General features: G+C 50.1%; 2 protein-coding genes across 15 annotated transcripts in view; one reads left to right on the top strand and one right to left on the bottom strand.

Annotated features, from left to right (window-relative positions):
• Window positions 1-2,406, top strand: part of CCDC66 (coiled-coil domain containing 66) — an 86,436-nt gene extending 84,030 nt beyond the window's left edge. For 6 of the 7 annotated variants that reach the window (XM_045024264.1, XM_045024259.1, XM_045024262.1 and 3 more), the window contains one exon: window positions 387-452. In XM_045024264.1, coding sequence (XP_044880199.1) covers window positions 387-437 — 51 coding nt within the window. In that variant the 3' untranslated portion in view covers window positions 438-452. Of the gene's footprint in view, window positions 1-386; window positions 453-2,240 lie in introns of those variants that run through there. The other variant, XM_045024260.1, reaches the window with a different exon arrangement.
• Window positions 1-15,682, bottom strand: part of TASOR (transcription activation suppressor) — a 70,222-nt gene that overhangs the window by 41,344 nt on the left and 13,196 nt on the right. For all 8 annotated transcript variants that reach the window (XM_045024255.1, XM_045024254.1, XM_045024257.1 and 5 more), the window contains exons 4-6: window positions 14,938-15,010; window positions 13,645-13,736; window positions 13,095-13,253 (exon numbers count right to left, since the gene is read on the bottom strand). In XM_045024255.1, the coding sequence (XP_044880190.1) occupies window positions 13,095-13,253; window positions 13,645-13,736; window positions 14,938-15,010 (324 nt within the window). The remainder of the gene's footprint in view (window positions 1-13,094; window positions 13,254-13,644; window positions 13,737-14,937; window positions 15,011-15,682) is intronic.

Here is a 15,682-nt window from a genome sequence, read left to right as displayed (position 1 = left end):
GAGTTCCTACGTAATGCTACACAACTCACTTACAGGAAAGGTTACTCATCCTGTGCAGTAACTGTAGTTCAAGATGTGTCCCCCTATGGGTGCTCAAATGCTCATGTGCATTCACTTAGCAATTTCAGTAGCAGTGCTTGTTTAATCTATGCATCTGCCCTACGCATCCTCGTGCCCACACCTAGGCTATATAGGGCTGTGTGGGTAAACCACCCCTTAGTTTCTTTTCTTCATAAGACTTTGCAGTAGAGAACGCCAAAGCAGAGAGGAAGGAGGACAGGTAGTGGAACACCTATTGGGGCACACACACACTGAAGAATTACAGTCACTGCAAAGGGTAAAAAGTTTCCTTCTTTGAGTAGTGTCCTAATGGTGTTCCAATTCAGGTAACTTTGAGCAGTATCCCTAGGAGGAGTGCGCTTCGGATAACAGTCTAGTACAGAAGACAGAACTACACTGCCCCTGCCACAACAGTTCTAGAGGCATGGACCAAGAGGCACAGTGTTTGGAGAAAGCATGTATTGAAGACCACATACCAGTCCTACAGATTTCAAGTATTGGAACATCTTTAAGGAAAGCCATAGATGTTGACTGAGACCTAAGGGAGTGGGACAGAGTCCTCGCAGGAGGCTGGACATTAGCAACCTCATAGCACACGATAATAGATCCTAAAATCCACCTGGATAGTCTCTGGGTAGAAACAAACAGTGGAGCCTTTATATCTGTTGGCAATGGAGGCAAATGGTTGAGAATATGTCTGAAACCGTTTGCTCCTATTGAGATAAAAAAAGCCAGTGCTCTTCTGGACATCAGAGATATGGGAAAAAAAGCTTCCTGACCAGAGTTTAGGGGGGCAAGGGGTGTGTGTAAAATGTATGGTTTGGTGCAGATGAAACTCCCCAAATTTCTTCCTAAGGTATTATTGATGTGGAAGTAGGGAAACTTTGTCCTTGAAAATACTATAAAGGGAGGATCCACTATGAAAGCATCAAATTTCCCCAGTTCTTCAAGCCAATATAATAGCTATTAAAAAGGCTGTCTTTGTGAATAGGTATAATGAAGAGCAGGTCACTATAGGTTCAAAGGAGGTCCTGGGAGACCTGAGAACTAGATTAAGATCCTAGACTGGAACAAGGTCTTTTACTTGAGAGAAGAGGTTCCCTGGTCCTTTAATACAGTGGTTCTCAAAACTAGGGCCGCTGCTTGTTCAGGGAAAGCCCCTCGCAGTTTGTTTACCTGCTGCGTCCACAGGTTTGGCCAACTGCGCTCCCACTGGTTACGGTTCACCGCTCCAGGCCAATGGGGGCTACAGGAAGCGGCGCGGGCCGAGGGACGTGCTGGCTGCCCTTCCTGCAGTCCCCATTGACCCGGAGGCCCCTTTGTCTACAGGAGGAGAAAGGCTTCTGCCGAAGGCTGAAGGCCTCCTCCCCCAAACAGAACAGACAACACTTCCTATTTGTGGAAGAGGCAAAGAAAGCCAATTCCAGACAGCACCACATTCAGAATACAGCGTCTAGGATTGGTGACCTAGCTATCTTTCAGAGTCCTGGAAGAGGCCTCTGCTGAGAACATGGGCTGTGATGTTTTGTATTCCAGGAAGGTGCACTGTTGAAATGTGACTACAAAAGGTTATACACCAATTCCATAACTTTATTACTTCAGTACACAGAGACATATCTTGCTCTGTTCCACAGGTTAATATGAAACATGCAAGCCTCATTGTCCACCAAGATTTTGATAGACTTCCCTCAGAGATAGAAAGTGGAGACAGGCATTTCTGACTGCCTGTAGTTCCACCAGGCTGATGTGGAGACTGGTCTCCTGAGGTGACTATGTCCCCAGCACTATATGGACACAGATGCACTCCATCGGAGTAGCAACACATCCCATAGTATGGTGACCAATGGTACCGGCTGAAGAAACGTCGGTTCCGACATTGTGGGGATTCTTCCACTAGTCTAGGGAATCTTCCATCTGTCATGGAAAAGAAATTTGTTTAAAAATCAAAGCTGCATCTCCTGATTAGTCTATCCTGAGCCATCTGAAAGCCGCAAAGATGTAACATTGCATGATGACGGTGCAAGCCACCAGGTGACCCGGAAGCTGCAAACAGAATCCTATTGAGGTTTCAGGGTTCACTTGATTGCTCTTGACAAAATTATGAATCTGTGCATAGGAAGATAGGTCCTGGCAGTCAGCAAATCTAAAGATGTCCCTTATGTACTGTATTTTCCACACAGGGGTCAACGTAGTCTTTGACATTGAGCTGAAGGCCTAACTGCAGAAATAGCGATAGGGCCCTGTGGGTGGCTGACAGCACTTCCCCATAAAAACCAACCCTTGACCAACCAGCTGTTTAGGTATGAGAATACCACACCTGCCACTAGACGAAGGTGAGCAGCCACCACCACTAGAACCTGTGTGACAACTCTTGGAGTTGAGACTGAAAAGAATCGAATGGTATCGAAAGTGCTTCTGGCCTTTCACAAAATGTAAGTATGTTCTGTGAGCCTGGTGTACCACAGTTTGGAAATGTGTGTTTTGTAGGCTGAGGGCTGAAAACCAGTCCCCTGAATCTAAGCATCATCACTGCCAGAGTCACCAGTCTGAATTTTTGGGACATCACAAATTTGTTTAGGAATCTTAGATCTAAAATACCAGTCTCCATCCTCCATTTCTCTTTGGTACGAGTAATTAACTCACATAGAAACCGTTCCTCATGTAGAGCCGGGACAGACAACTGCTCCTAGCAAAGGAGGGATTTTATCTCCTTTCTTAGTAGCTCATGAAAGGGGTCCCTGAAAAGGAATGGGGATGTGAAATGGATGGCACAGCCCAACATAACCATCTCCAAAACCCATTTGTCTGTGGTAATCCAGTTCCATGCATGTTAGAAATGGGAGAGCTGGCTTCCAAATGGGGGGGGGGGGGGGGAAGGAGGCAGGCAGGCAAACTGTTGTACCTCGCAGGCTAGAGTGAGGAGGTTTCCCACCCTCAACCAGCCAATCAAAACTGGTGCTTTGATGATGAAGCTAGTTGTGTACTTGAACCAGATAGTTTATGGTTCTCTTCCTCTGGAGCCCGAGCTTCTTTCTTGGTGGTTCTGTGGGTCTCCAGAACCTGGAGAAATGTATCTGGTGGGATCTCTATGCAGTGTGTGATCTACTACTAAGCTTTTTTTTTTTTTTTTGATTGCAGGGGTATAAATTCCCAGTAACTGCAGACTGGCTCTGGAGTCTTTCAGAGTATGGTGGGACTTATCTGTGTTCTCTGAAAACAACATAAGCCCACCTAAGGGAAAAAAGTTCTTCACCATGCTTTTGGCCTCCCTTGGGAAAAGACGGTTACTCACCGTAGTAACTGTTGTTCTTCGAGATGTGTTGCTCCTATCCATTCCAGTTAGGTGTGCGTGCCGCGCGTGCACGGCTCTTCGGAAGATTTTTACCCTAGCAACTCCGGCGGGCCGGCTGGGCGCCCCCTGGAGTGGCGCCGCTATAGCGCAGATATATACCCCAGCCGGCCCGTCCGCTCCTCCGTTCCTTCTTGCCGGCTACTCCGACAGTGGGGAAGGAGGGCGGGTCTGGAATGGATAGGAGCAACACATCTCGAAGAACAACAGTTACTACGGTGAGTAACCGTCTTTTCTTCTTCGAGTGATTGCTCCTATGCATTCCAGTTAGGTGATTCCCAAGCCTTATGTAGGCGGTGGGGTCGGAGTTAGATGTTGCAGAACGCAACCGCTAAGCCAGAGGCTGCAACAGCCCTGGACTCCCAGACCAATGAGGCAAAGGTGTGGACCGAGGACCAGGTAGGTGTACAACACATCCCCCGAAAGGGAATGCGAGCCAGGAAGGCAGCTGAGAAGCGTGAGCCCTGGCGGAATGTGCAGCAAGGTGGCTCTATGGCACATGGGCCGAAAGAGAAGAGGTGCAGATGCACAACGTCATTGAAGATGAAATCCTCTAGGAGGAGACAGGTATGCCCTTCGTCCGGTATGTCGGTACGATGAAGGTTTTGGGGGCGTTACGAGAGGGCTCAGTCCGCTAGATATAGATTGCGGACGCCCTGCAGATGTCGAAGGAGGGCAACCGTTGCTCCCCTTGCACAGAGAGTGGCTTCGGAAAGAAGACCGGAAGGAAGATATCCTGGTGGATATAAAAGGCCGACACCTCCTTGGGGAGGCAGGTCGGACGTGGTAATAACTGCCCTTGTCCTTGAGGAACACAGTATACCTTGGGCCTATTGTGAGAATCTGAAGCTCGGAGACTCGTGTGGCCGCAGGAAAGACTACAGGAAACTGCCTTGCAGGACAGTTATATCAATGAGCATGTTGACATTGGCTCGAATAGGGCAGTCATAAAACTGGGTAGAACCAGATTGAAGAGCCAGGTTTATGGCGGGGCCCCACTGTGGGGGGGGGGGGGTGTATAAACGCTCCAAGCCCTGAGGAACCAGATGGAATGGAGCGGGATCTCGGCGGGAGAAACATTGCGCGTTTCGGAGCAGCATGAGAAACGCTTCCACTCGGCCAGATACTTTAACTGAATGGACGATTTTTTACCACCCCGGAGAATCCCGTAGAACCGAGGCCGAACAATGTAACTCGGATCGGTTTAGCCACGCAGGAGTCCTGCTGTGAGGTGCAGGGATTACAAGACCGGGTGGTGAAGGTTGTCGTGATTCCGCGGCATGAGGTCTGTGCCAAGAGGGTTGCTACCGACAGGTGTAGCAACATGGTGTGCCAGTGCTGCCCAGGTTACACTGGAGCGAACCCGATCAGGGGCGCTCTGTCCCTGCGGAGTTTGAGCAGGACCTTGTGAACCAGCGGGGACAGTGGACAGCGTACGGCAGACGGCTGATCCATGGCCTCAGGAAAATCCTCCAAGACCGAGCCTGGGGAGAGGCCTTGGAACAAGGAGAATTTCTCTCTCTCTTTCCGTTCTCGCGAAAGCGAGGAGGGCTATGCGGGGGAAGACCCACTTCTGGAAAACGGAATAGATAAAGACGGGAGGAAACCACCACTTGTGAGACAGGAAGGATCTGCTGAGACGATCCGCCAGCTGAATCGCCTGGTACACAAGGCGGACTGCTCTCAGCTCTCGGACATTGATGTGTAAGGCCAGCTCTTGCGCTGACCGAAGGCCGTGAGTGCGAAACTACACCAGGTGCGCACCCAGCCGAGAGATGGGCTGTCTGTCATGAGGGACCCCGAGGGGTGAATGAAACAGCATCCCCGGATACACCGGGGAGGACGCCGACTCCCGGTCGAGGGAGCCTAGGCTGCTCGGGGGAAACGAGACGACCACGAGTATGCCATCTCTGCCCGGGTGGCACCCCCAGGTGAGCCACGATTGAAGTGAACAGAGGCAAAGCCTGGTATGTTTAGTTGCAAACGTGTAGACAGCCATGTGACTCAGGAAACCGAGGCAAGAGCGAGCCCAAGTTGGCGGGAAGGTCCGTAGACCTTGTACAATTGTTACCCTCGCCTGAAACCAAGGCTGAGGAAAGCAGGCTCTGGCGAGTCTGGAGTCCAGGACGGCCCCAATGAATTCCCTTCCCTATATGGGAATCAGAGTGGATTTTACTATTGATCATCAGGCCTAGACACAGGAATAGGTTCGTGTCGATGCCCACATGACTGGTACTTTGGGCCCGGGGGTTCTTCGAATGAGCCACTCGTCTAGACACGGAGAATGTGCATCAGACGGTGGCGAAGAAAGGCGGCGACTACAGCCATGCACCTTGAATACCCCTGGGCTGTATAGAGACCAACCGGAAGGGCCGTATACTGGGAATAACGATGGTAGGCCCCAAACCGAGGGTACCTTCTGTGTGGAAGAGAAATGGCAACGTGAAAAACACGCGCCCTTCATATCGAGGGTGGCGTACCAGTCTCCGGGATCCCAGAATGGGATGACGGTCGCCCTGGGTACCATGCGGAACTCATCTGCATCGTGACTTGTTGAGTTCCTGCAGGCCTAGGATAGGTCTGAGACCTCCCTTCGCTTAGGGGAATAGGTTTCGCCCTTAGGTACCTCCTGTATAGCTCCGATGAGGAGGAGCGTCCGCACCTCTTACCAGAGGAATCGCTCGTGAGAGGGGTCCTTAGGAGGGGCGAGGATGGGTAGGCTTTTGCCCCATTGGTGGTCAGAAGGACCCTAATTCTGGCTCCTTTGGGGTGCGGATTGATGGCCACGACCGTGTAAGCCACGCCCGCTGGCCATGTCCTGACCTTGTCAAGGCGCAGGGTAAGAGCGGAGGTTGGGGACGGAAACGTCGGCGCTGAATTACCGGCGTGTGCATGCCGAGAGAGAGAGAGAGAGAGCAAAGTGACCCTGCTGCCCTTTAGGTTCTGCAGCCTAGGGCCAGTGTTGTCAGAGAACAGGCCTGTGCCACTGAAGGGCAAGATCTGTATAGCGTGCCGCAGCTGCGAGGGAAGGCTCGATAACTGGAGTCCTGAAACACGCCGCGTGGCAACACCCGAGGCCAGAGTCATGGCAGCGGAGTCAGCTGCGTCCAACGAGGCCTGGAGGGAAGCTCTCTCCAGCTCCGTCCTTTGCTGCAGGAGGGCATCGAACTCTTGACGGGAATTCCGAAGAACCGACTCTGTAAATTTGCCCACCGCCACCCACAGTAGCAGATAAGCAGGGCTTGCTGGTTCGCTACACGAAGTTGCAGGGCCCCCTCCGGGTACATCTTATGGCCCAGTAAGACCACACGCCCAGCCTCTTTGGATTTAGGGGCTGGTCGCATTTCGATTAGAGGAGGGCCGGAGGGGTATGTTCCTGCCCCCGCCTCATCTGGGGAGGAGGAAGAAGAAAGGCCCGGGACAAGCGGGTCCTGTGTGGGCTCGAGCTCCTGGACGACCTCCTGATCCGGTGGGATCTGGGAGCCCGGTGCCGAACCGGGGGTTGCTCTGTACCGGTCGGACGGGGACGACTAATTGTCACCTCTGGCACCCAGAGCTCGGAGGGAACGGAGCGAGATGGGATCACCGGTACGCCTCTGGCGTGGTAGTACACTCACGGCGTCCAGAATGATCACTGATAGGTCTCCTGGAAGACTCTGGAGGGCACATCGGAAAACAGAGTGCTACGCATATGAAGTGTCCGCACGGGACGACACTGATGCGTGGCTGGATGGCCCTGGAGGAGCTGAAAGCTCTTGGTAGAGTCTCCGTCTGTAACTGACATCGCTCGATGCGGCACCGGGGATCGGTACCGGTAGACAGACCGGTACCGAGAACGGGACCTGCCACCGAAGCTGTGCCGGGCGGTCGACCGAGGGTGCGAGGCTCGATGATCAGGAGTGGCTACGAGCGTCCCGGTGCCTGGGGCTTGATCGGAGCTGAGTGTCCCGGACTGGCGAACGGGATGCTGACCGGTGCCGCGAGCACTACTGGTACCAACATGGAGAACGGTACCGAGACCTAGATCGGTGACGGGACCGAGAACATCTGCGGGACCGCGACCCTGAACGGTGCCGCTGTGCGGTGCCGAGGTAGGGTGGTCTGATCAAGGCAGGCTTGCCCATCGACTATGTAACCCCCACCGGCGGTGCCGGGGGTTGAGGCAGCGTAGATGCTGTCGTTGCAATCAGCCCCCTCGCCGTGGACACTGTCTCCGGCGTGGAGGGAATAGTGAGCTCGACCATAGCTGGCACCCCGGATGCAGCTTCATAGCGAGCTCGACCACGGTCCGTACCGGGGAGTGTTCCCGCACCGGACTCGACGGCTTTTGCCTGGCCGGAGTTAATGGTGCGGGCATTGTCGGTGCCGCGGTAGACATCGGTGCCGGGCGATCCGATGGAGCATAGCGCTCGGCTGCGGAGCAGGCGGCTCGGACGCAGCTTCAGGGCGAGCTCGACCACGGTCCGTACCGGGGAGCTTTCCGGCACCGGACTCGACGGCTCTTGCCTGGCCGGAGCCAACGGTGTGGATACTGTCGGTGCCGCGGCAGACATCGGTGCCGGGCAGTCCCACTGAACATAGCGCTCGGCTGCGGAGCAGGCAGCTCGGACGCAGCTTCCTAGCGAGCTCGACCACGGTCCGTACCGGGGAGCTTTCCAGCACCGGACTCGACGGCTCTTGCCTGGCCGGAGTGAAAGGTGCGGATATTGTCAGTGCCACGGCAGACATCGGTGCCGGGCGATCCGACGGAGCATAGCGCTCGGCTGCGGAGCAGGCGGCTCGGACGCAGCTTCAGAGCGAGCTCGACCACGGTGCGTACCGGGGAGCTTTCCAGCACCGGACTCGACGGCTCTTGCCTGGCCGGAGTAACTCTTCATCCTCCAGGAGAGAGGTCCATGCCGAGGGTACGTCGGAGTCAGCGACGGTGGTGCCAGGAGGCCTTGGCGGCACCGGCGGTCCGGTGCCGAGGGAGCGCGCCGTGAAAACTAACTAGCGCTCGGCGCCGAGAGTGGAGGAGCAAGAGCTGCCTCCCTCAGGAGCTGTTTAAAACGAAAGCCCCGCTCCCCTTTGTTCACGGATTAAGGGCCTCACAAATGCGGCACTTATCTGTGAGGTAAGATCCCTCGAGGCACTTAAGAGAAGATCTCTTGTCGGCAGCGGCTTGTGGCCGGCCGAGCATTAGAAACTCCCGTGGACCAGGCATCGGACCCAGCCCCGGGTGAGGGGAAGGGGATAAACCCCAACCCCTGTAAAATAAATACACTATACTATTCTACAAACAAACAGAGTTAACTACAACTATAAACAGAACAAGAGAAAACTACGAGTAGCTAGGGAAGTGGAGGTCAGCTGAGCTGTGCTCCACTGTTCCAATGGCCGTCACGGGCGGAAAGAAGGAACTGAGGAGCGGACGGGCCGGCTGGGGTATATATCCTGCGCTATAGCGGCGCCACTCCAGGGGGCGCCCAGCCGGCCCGACGGAGTTGCTAGGGTAAAAATCTTCCAAAGAGCCGTGCACGCACGGCGCGCACACCTAACTGGAATGCATAGGAGCAATCACTCGAAAAAGAAACTGAACTGCTGAAGCCCACAGTGACTGCTATCAGAAAGATGGAACAGGCCACAGTGTCTACAGCATCCACTTGGAGAGATGTCCGGGCTAATAATTGTCCTTCTGCACTGACAGCTTAAAATTATTCTTTGTTCCAGAGGGAGGTTCTCAATAAATGCTTACACTTTTTGTAGTTCATGTGATTGGCATGGTAATTAAATGATCTGAAGTCAGAGCATCACCAATAAAAAAAGACTTCCACTCAAAAAGATCGAGGCGCTTCTGGTCCTTGTTACATGGGGTCACCTTGGCATCATGTGGTTTTCCCTAGTCATTTACTGCCTTCACTACCAGTGAATTAAGAGAGGGGTGAAAAACAAAAATTCAGAGTCCTTTATCAGACCTTCTGCAAGTTGTTGGCTCTGTTGCTGGAGTCTGCCAAACCACCCTCGTGGGATCCAATATCGCCTCACTGATTGGGAGGTCAGTGTTGTCAGTTGGAAGATACAACAAAAGTTACTGGGTGACTCCTTGACCTCTGCGAATGGCATCTGAAAAAAATGAGTCTGCCATGTACCTTATGATGTCTTGGAATTGCTTAAAGTGAATAGCCACAGATGGAGGGGCATTATAGCTTCATCAGCTAAAGATGAGGAGATAATAGACGAGGAGGCTACTCCACAAACCACTCTAACTTCTTGTTCCTCAAAATGTCTCCCGCACTGAGGAAATGCTCTGAGGTTGTAGAGAGATTGTCTCCCCCTCATCCCAGCACCCTAGGTTCAGAGCCCTAGAAACTGCTGTCTGTAAGCAGCCCAGGGATCCCAGCGTGACCATGGGGGGTGGGAGATTAGAAGGGGTTCCATATGGGAAAGCAGGGTGGCATCCAGTGTTTCTTCCACTGCTTGTCACGTCTTGTCCTAGATTACTCCCTATTTCTGTGGCCTGCAGAGCAAGTTCTGGTGAGGGCGGGTAGGAGATCCTGTACTAAGAATGAAGAGGCTGGATAGATGGAACGAAAGTCCCCTTCATCCTCTTCTTTATAGAAGAGTGGATGAGTCACAAATGAAAATGGTGATGAATCATGTAGGTGATAAATGGGCATCCAGTTAGAGACTGAATCAGTCTCAGTACTAAGGGACCCACTGTGCCCATGATTAACAGAGACCGTAGTTTCGCCACTACAGTTAAGTCCTTCTAATACCAAAATTCTTGCAGTACCAAATAGGATGGTCTCCCTGGAAGTAGATTGTAGTGAGGGTTTAGAATGTTCCGATGAGGTGCCAAGATATACACTTCAATCTATATGGTATTAATGGATCCATCGAGGGCAGTACCAGTGGTTGAGGAATGCCTCTCCTTGCTGTCCCTGTTATGCCTGGTCAGTACTGTGGCTCTCAGAACAGTGTTTGCTTTTGGAGGAGTGTTTTGGTTTTCCAGCCCTGAGTATTACTGGAGGTACCTGCAGCCTCCATGGAACCAGACCAAGAAGTCGATGATTTGGAGACGGTTGACTTAGAGGGAGACTTGAGGTCATTCTGGAGCAGAGTCCTTATGAGATGAGTCAGTTTTAATTCTTGGGGCCTTTAGAAGTCTCTGAGGCCATCCCCTTCGACAGAGATTGAAGAGGCACTAGATCTGCCTGGAGACTGATGCAGAGGCAGGTTCTCCTGACCTGGCTGCAACACAGGGCAAAGGAAGCATTCCATCATAAGATGCTATGGAGAGTCCAAAGGACACAACCCTGTGTTCATAATGGTTGAGCCCCACAGTGAATCTCAGGCACTTCTATGGGCCAGGTGGGTGGCTAAGTTGGTACACAGCATGGGCCGAGGAGGTGTCTTGCAGTATGAAAACAGGAGGTATAAATCCCCAGAAAACATAGGAGAGCTTTTTAATACTTCGGTGGGTGCAGAGTACTGTCTCACTAAACAGCTCTGAGACTTCAAAGGATAAGTCCTCAATTGTGGCCTGCACCTCACTTAGCATGGCTGATGCCTGGAGCCATGATGCTCTGCACATGGTCACTGTGGATGTAGCCAGAGTGTCAGAGGCCTCCATCACCACCTGAAAGACGATCTTGGCCACCAGCTGGTTTTCCCCTCTTAAGTCCTTAAGCTCCTCTCTGCTTTCACGAGGGAGCTTCACAAATGAGGGTGTCACCCTATCCATACTTGACCAGTAGGGCCTGGAAAACTAGCCAGATGCAGCTGCAGCTACGCTGAAGGATGTGACTTTGGGAGGGGGGGGAGAGGATGGAGGAGTGATTTGGGGTCCTTTTCCTTTCTTTCCTCTTGTAAAACCAACATGACTAAGGAGTCTGGGTTGGGGTGAGTACAGAATTATTTAAATCCCATAGGGAGTGGGAGGTAATCTGGTGTGTCTTGATCTGTTTCACAGTTGGCAGTTCTGTGGCTGGTGTCTGCCACAATGCTTTGGCTAGGTCAAACAGTCCATCACTAATGGGAGGGTTTTCCTGGCTGGACCAGTTGACAGGATGTCAAACAGCTTGCAGGATTGACAATATGACAGACATCTGTCTCCAGAGTCCCAGTAATCCTCACAAGTAACTCCGAACACTTTAAAGTCATCAGGTGCCAGTACTGATGCCAAGGCTATCACTTCAACACATGAAGATGAGAGCTCCTTTGGCACTGACATGGTGCAGGAGTTGCTCTGCTTCTGGATATGGCCCTGCCTGATATTCAGGCATTGGTGGTCTGGCCAGGGATGCTGGTGCAGAGAGAGATCTCTTCCTCAATGGCATCAGAGACTGGTTTTGCAATGTCCAAATGATGGGCCATAGCACCTGCAATAGGGCCAGAGCAGCATGCCATAGGAGTACAGCTGAGTTGCTGGGTGTTGTCAAGACTGGCACTGAATGAGTCAAGCCAGCAGGGGGTGAACCCTGCAGGGGAAAAGCCAGTAGGGCTCTTAATAGCAGTAATCACAGAGCTCAGAGGAGCTGGTTCTCTGCTCAAAGACAGGGAGCATATGTGCCCCAGTGATAGTGAAGAGTAAACTTCTTTTAGGGGTGGCACAGACACACAAGGCACACTAAGTATTAATTCTGTACCAGTGCTAGTAAGAGGCTGGGCACCAACAATGGTCCACACCAAGGAGTGCATTGTCAAAACCAAGTATGGCAGAGTCCACAGTGTCACAGGCTTCTCCATTTTTATGGGAGGATGCTGAGCGTTAGTGCAAGGGCATCAGAGCCATGTCAATGCCAGGTCTTTTCTTGGTGCAGTCTTCTCCACAATGGTCTTTGTCATCACTTGTCTGTTCAATGTGGCACTGACTTATCAAGCAAGACTCTGGAGTTTGCCTCTTAGCAGTCTGAGGAGACCTTTGTGGTCTGTTCAAGAAAACGCAAATCACGAAGCTGAAATTCACGCTAGCAGAGAATGACAAGCATCTGAGATGTGATATCCTCGCCCCACCCCTCCTAAAAAAGAAGCGGGGGGGGGGGGGGAGGAAGACATCTCCTGCGTCCATCGTTCAGGGGATTAATCCATCACAGGATGGATAAGACTTGAAGTCAGGGGGTGGGCTGGTCTCACCAGTAGAGAGTTTGAATCAGTCCTTGGAGGTCAAAATATAGGAAAATGAGAAGTAGAAGACTTTGAAAAGTTTTAGCCTGAGCTAACAAGCAGCAGTGGGGTCAGACACTCATCAAATTCCGTCTCACTGACACGGGTGGCAAGAGGAAACTGAGGGAGGGGGCGGGCATGCCCTCGTACAGGAGTATGAGGAGACAGAGTACGTACACTGATCCAGCCACCTTTAAAAAAGAGCCACTCTGTTCTTATACATGTGAGGTGTGTGCTCACCTGCAGTGGGATCCACAGTGACACATATGCAAAGATAATATTTTAGAGAGGGAGAAACTTATTGTGAGCTTAGCAAAGGAATACAGGACCACTTACAATGTTTTCATTACAACAGAATGAAAAACTATGTTGAGATATATGTAAGATTTTAGAACAGGCAAATATCTTACTTGTACAGTAAGGTATCAGGTAATCCACATCTGACTCCCTGTCTGAAGTGTTAAAATCTGTAACACTACACCACCATGCTCTCTTTTCATAGACACAAATATACAATATATAAATGAAGCTGCTCTCCTACCTGAGTAAGCTCATAAGCTCTATAAGCCAACAAGGAATTTACTTTATTAGCATTCTTTGAAACATGGCACTCATGCTTTGGTGTTGGATCTAATGCACTTTTAGCTGTTGATTCCATTGTTTTCACACCCATGTGGTCATATACGCTTTTCATTTTTCCCTATAGAGCAAAAAGGAATTGCAGGGTTAATTTCTTAACTATATCAACCGTTAGAGCAGCTACAGATAAAGTACAACAGCACTGTAAGAATGAGGTAACTGACATTTAGTTACAAGTATTTATAAAAGTCATTCTCGTTCCATCTTTTTGAAGAAAAAGCAAAATTGTAGGAACAACAAAAACTGCAGAGAAAGAGCTAAGTTGTGGTTTAAAGTTAATATATGCTTTTAAATAAAAATGATTACATATTTTCTTCCTACTACAGAGCCTTGTATACGTTCAGATTCTCTCCAAAAATCGGTAGCAGAATTCTATAACAAGCCACCAAAAGCAAGAAAGCTTCAGGAATAAGAAATGCAGCCTTTAAAGAAAAGCTAAGAGCAGAAGTTACCTTTATTATTTTAAAAATAATCACGTCACCAGTTGCTCCAGCTTCCAGGGGATTAGCTTGTAATAAATCAGCATATCTGGAGAGATATATACCTGATGAGGAAGATAGAGTACAAAGTTAAGAAAACAAAGATTCTGAACATTAAGATGTTACAGTTAGGAGATTAATCAGTATGACAAGAGTATTAGCCATTTCTATAAGATGACAAATATCAGTTCAGTAAAATTGTAGCAATATTGTAGCTACATGGAAGGGCAAACAGACTAAACTGCTTGATGAGAAGCATAACAATGTGTCCAGCCATATTTCATGCTACTACATCAAACTGTGGGCAACATTCCACAGTTAAGCTTGGCAGAACTTGATTTTTTTCTTTGAATCAATTTTTATTTTTACAGTTGCAGGGTTGGGAATAGGCAGAGCTGACAGTGCTGTTACAGGGGGCTTCCTGTGCTGCCAAGCCCAAAACATCAGGGCAGAAGGTGTGCAGATGGCTGCAGTCATCCTGGCCCAGCAGAGCAGAGCCCCGATGACAGCAAGGATTATGACAAGCCCCAGCTGTGACCACCGTACTGCTAAAATAGTTCCTGCGCAGGGATGGCTCCTACACTCTGGCTGGTAAATGACTGAGCAAGACCATGAGAGTGGAACCGTAGAGAGAGCCCTGCATGGCCATGGTGCTAGGACACCGGATCTCTGAAGGCACAAGATATAGGGAAGGCTGGATCCTGGTGGGGCATATCACAGATTCCTGGCCAGAGCCGTGTCTGTCAGCCTTTCCCCCATTGTTTGCCTCCGTGCAGAGTTTCAGCTGAGTTGGGGGTAGTGTTATGCTGGAAGGACTTAAATGGGTGCCCTCAACCAGTTCTTTGATCGACAGACAACTGCAGGAGCGCAGAACTACAACTTCAAGCTAAACAGATCACAGGGACTAAATGTGCTCTCTCCCCCCAATTTGGTTTTCCAATTGTCCCCAAAAATGAATAGGATTCTGCCTATAGATGCCTAGAACATTCCCTGAAAAATTGTAATTGGGTAATTCATTCTTACATCTGTGAAATCTATTTTTAAGACAAGCTTAATTTTGTTAATTCGTGTATTTGTGAACTGTACTGCTCCTGAATCAAAGGTCATTACCTGAAATCAGCTGGGTGGGATTTTTCTGAAGTGTAAGTGCAAATTTTGGGAAATGCTATAGCAAGGACAATAGGTTTAAAGTAATATCACATTCATATCGTAAAAATCATACTGTATGATGTAAATATACAGAAAGAAAAGTGAAGAGATAGTTACCCATGGAAGGGCTGCCAAGAATTGTTATTTTGGAATGGCCCGCCTGTAGCCCTTTTTCACATATATTTTGCACCTGAATTGAACAAATATATCTAATTTTAGATGCATACATATTTGCAAAGTAAAGTTAGACTATGAGTGGAACAGGCAACAGTTTAATAAACCTCTCCTTTTTATGAGTACATATTCTAAGTTATATTTCTATGCGAAACACTTAATACAAAATTAGTGTAATCTCAATTATAATTGTACTTTATGTTACTGTACAACTCTTAGGCCTGGTCTACACTGGGGGGGGGGGTCGAACTAAGGTATGCAACTTCAGCTACGCGAATAGCGTAGCTGAAGTCGAACTACCTTAGTTCGAACTACTTACCCGTCCTCACAGCGCGGGATCGACGTCCGCAGCTCCCCCATCGCCGTTCGCGGTGGTGGAGTTCCGGAGTCGACAGGAGCGCGTTCGGAGTTCGATATATCGCGTCTAGATGAGACGCGATATATCGAACTCCGTGAAGTCGATTGCTACCCGCCGATCCGGGCGGGTAGTATGGACGTACCCTTAGGGAAGTAATTCTCAAATTTTGTATTGGTGACCCCTTTCACATAGCAAGCCTCTGAGTGCGACCCCCCCACCCCAAATTAAAAAAAACACTTTTATATATTTAACACCATTATAAATGCTGAATGCGAAGCAGGGTTTGGTGTGGAGGCTGACAGCTCACGACCACCCCATGTACTAACCTCG

This window comes from Mauremys mutica, chromosome 7 (genome assembly GCF_020497125.1).
Source record: "Mauremys mutica isolate MM-2020 ecotype Southern chromosome 7, ASM2049712v1, whole genome shotgun sequence".
In the NCBI taxonomy this organism is placed as follows: Eukaryota; Metazoa; Chordata; order Testudines; family Geoemydidae; genus Mauremys; species Mauremys mutica.
This window is presented reverse-complemented; position numbering and strand designations above follow the sequence as displayed.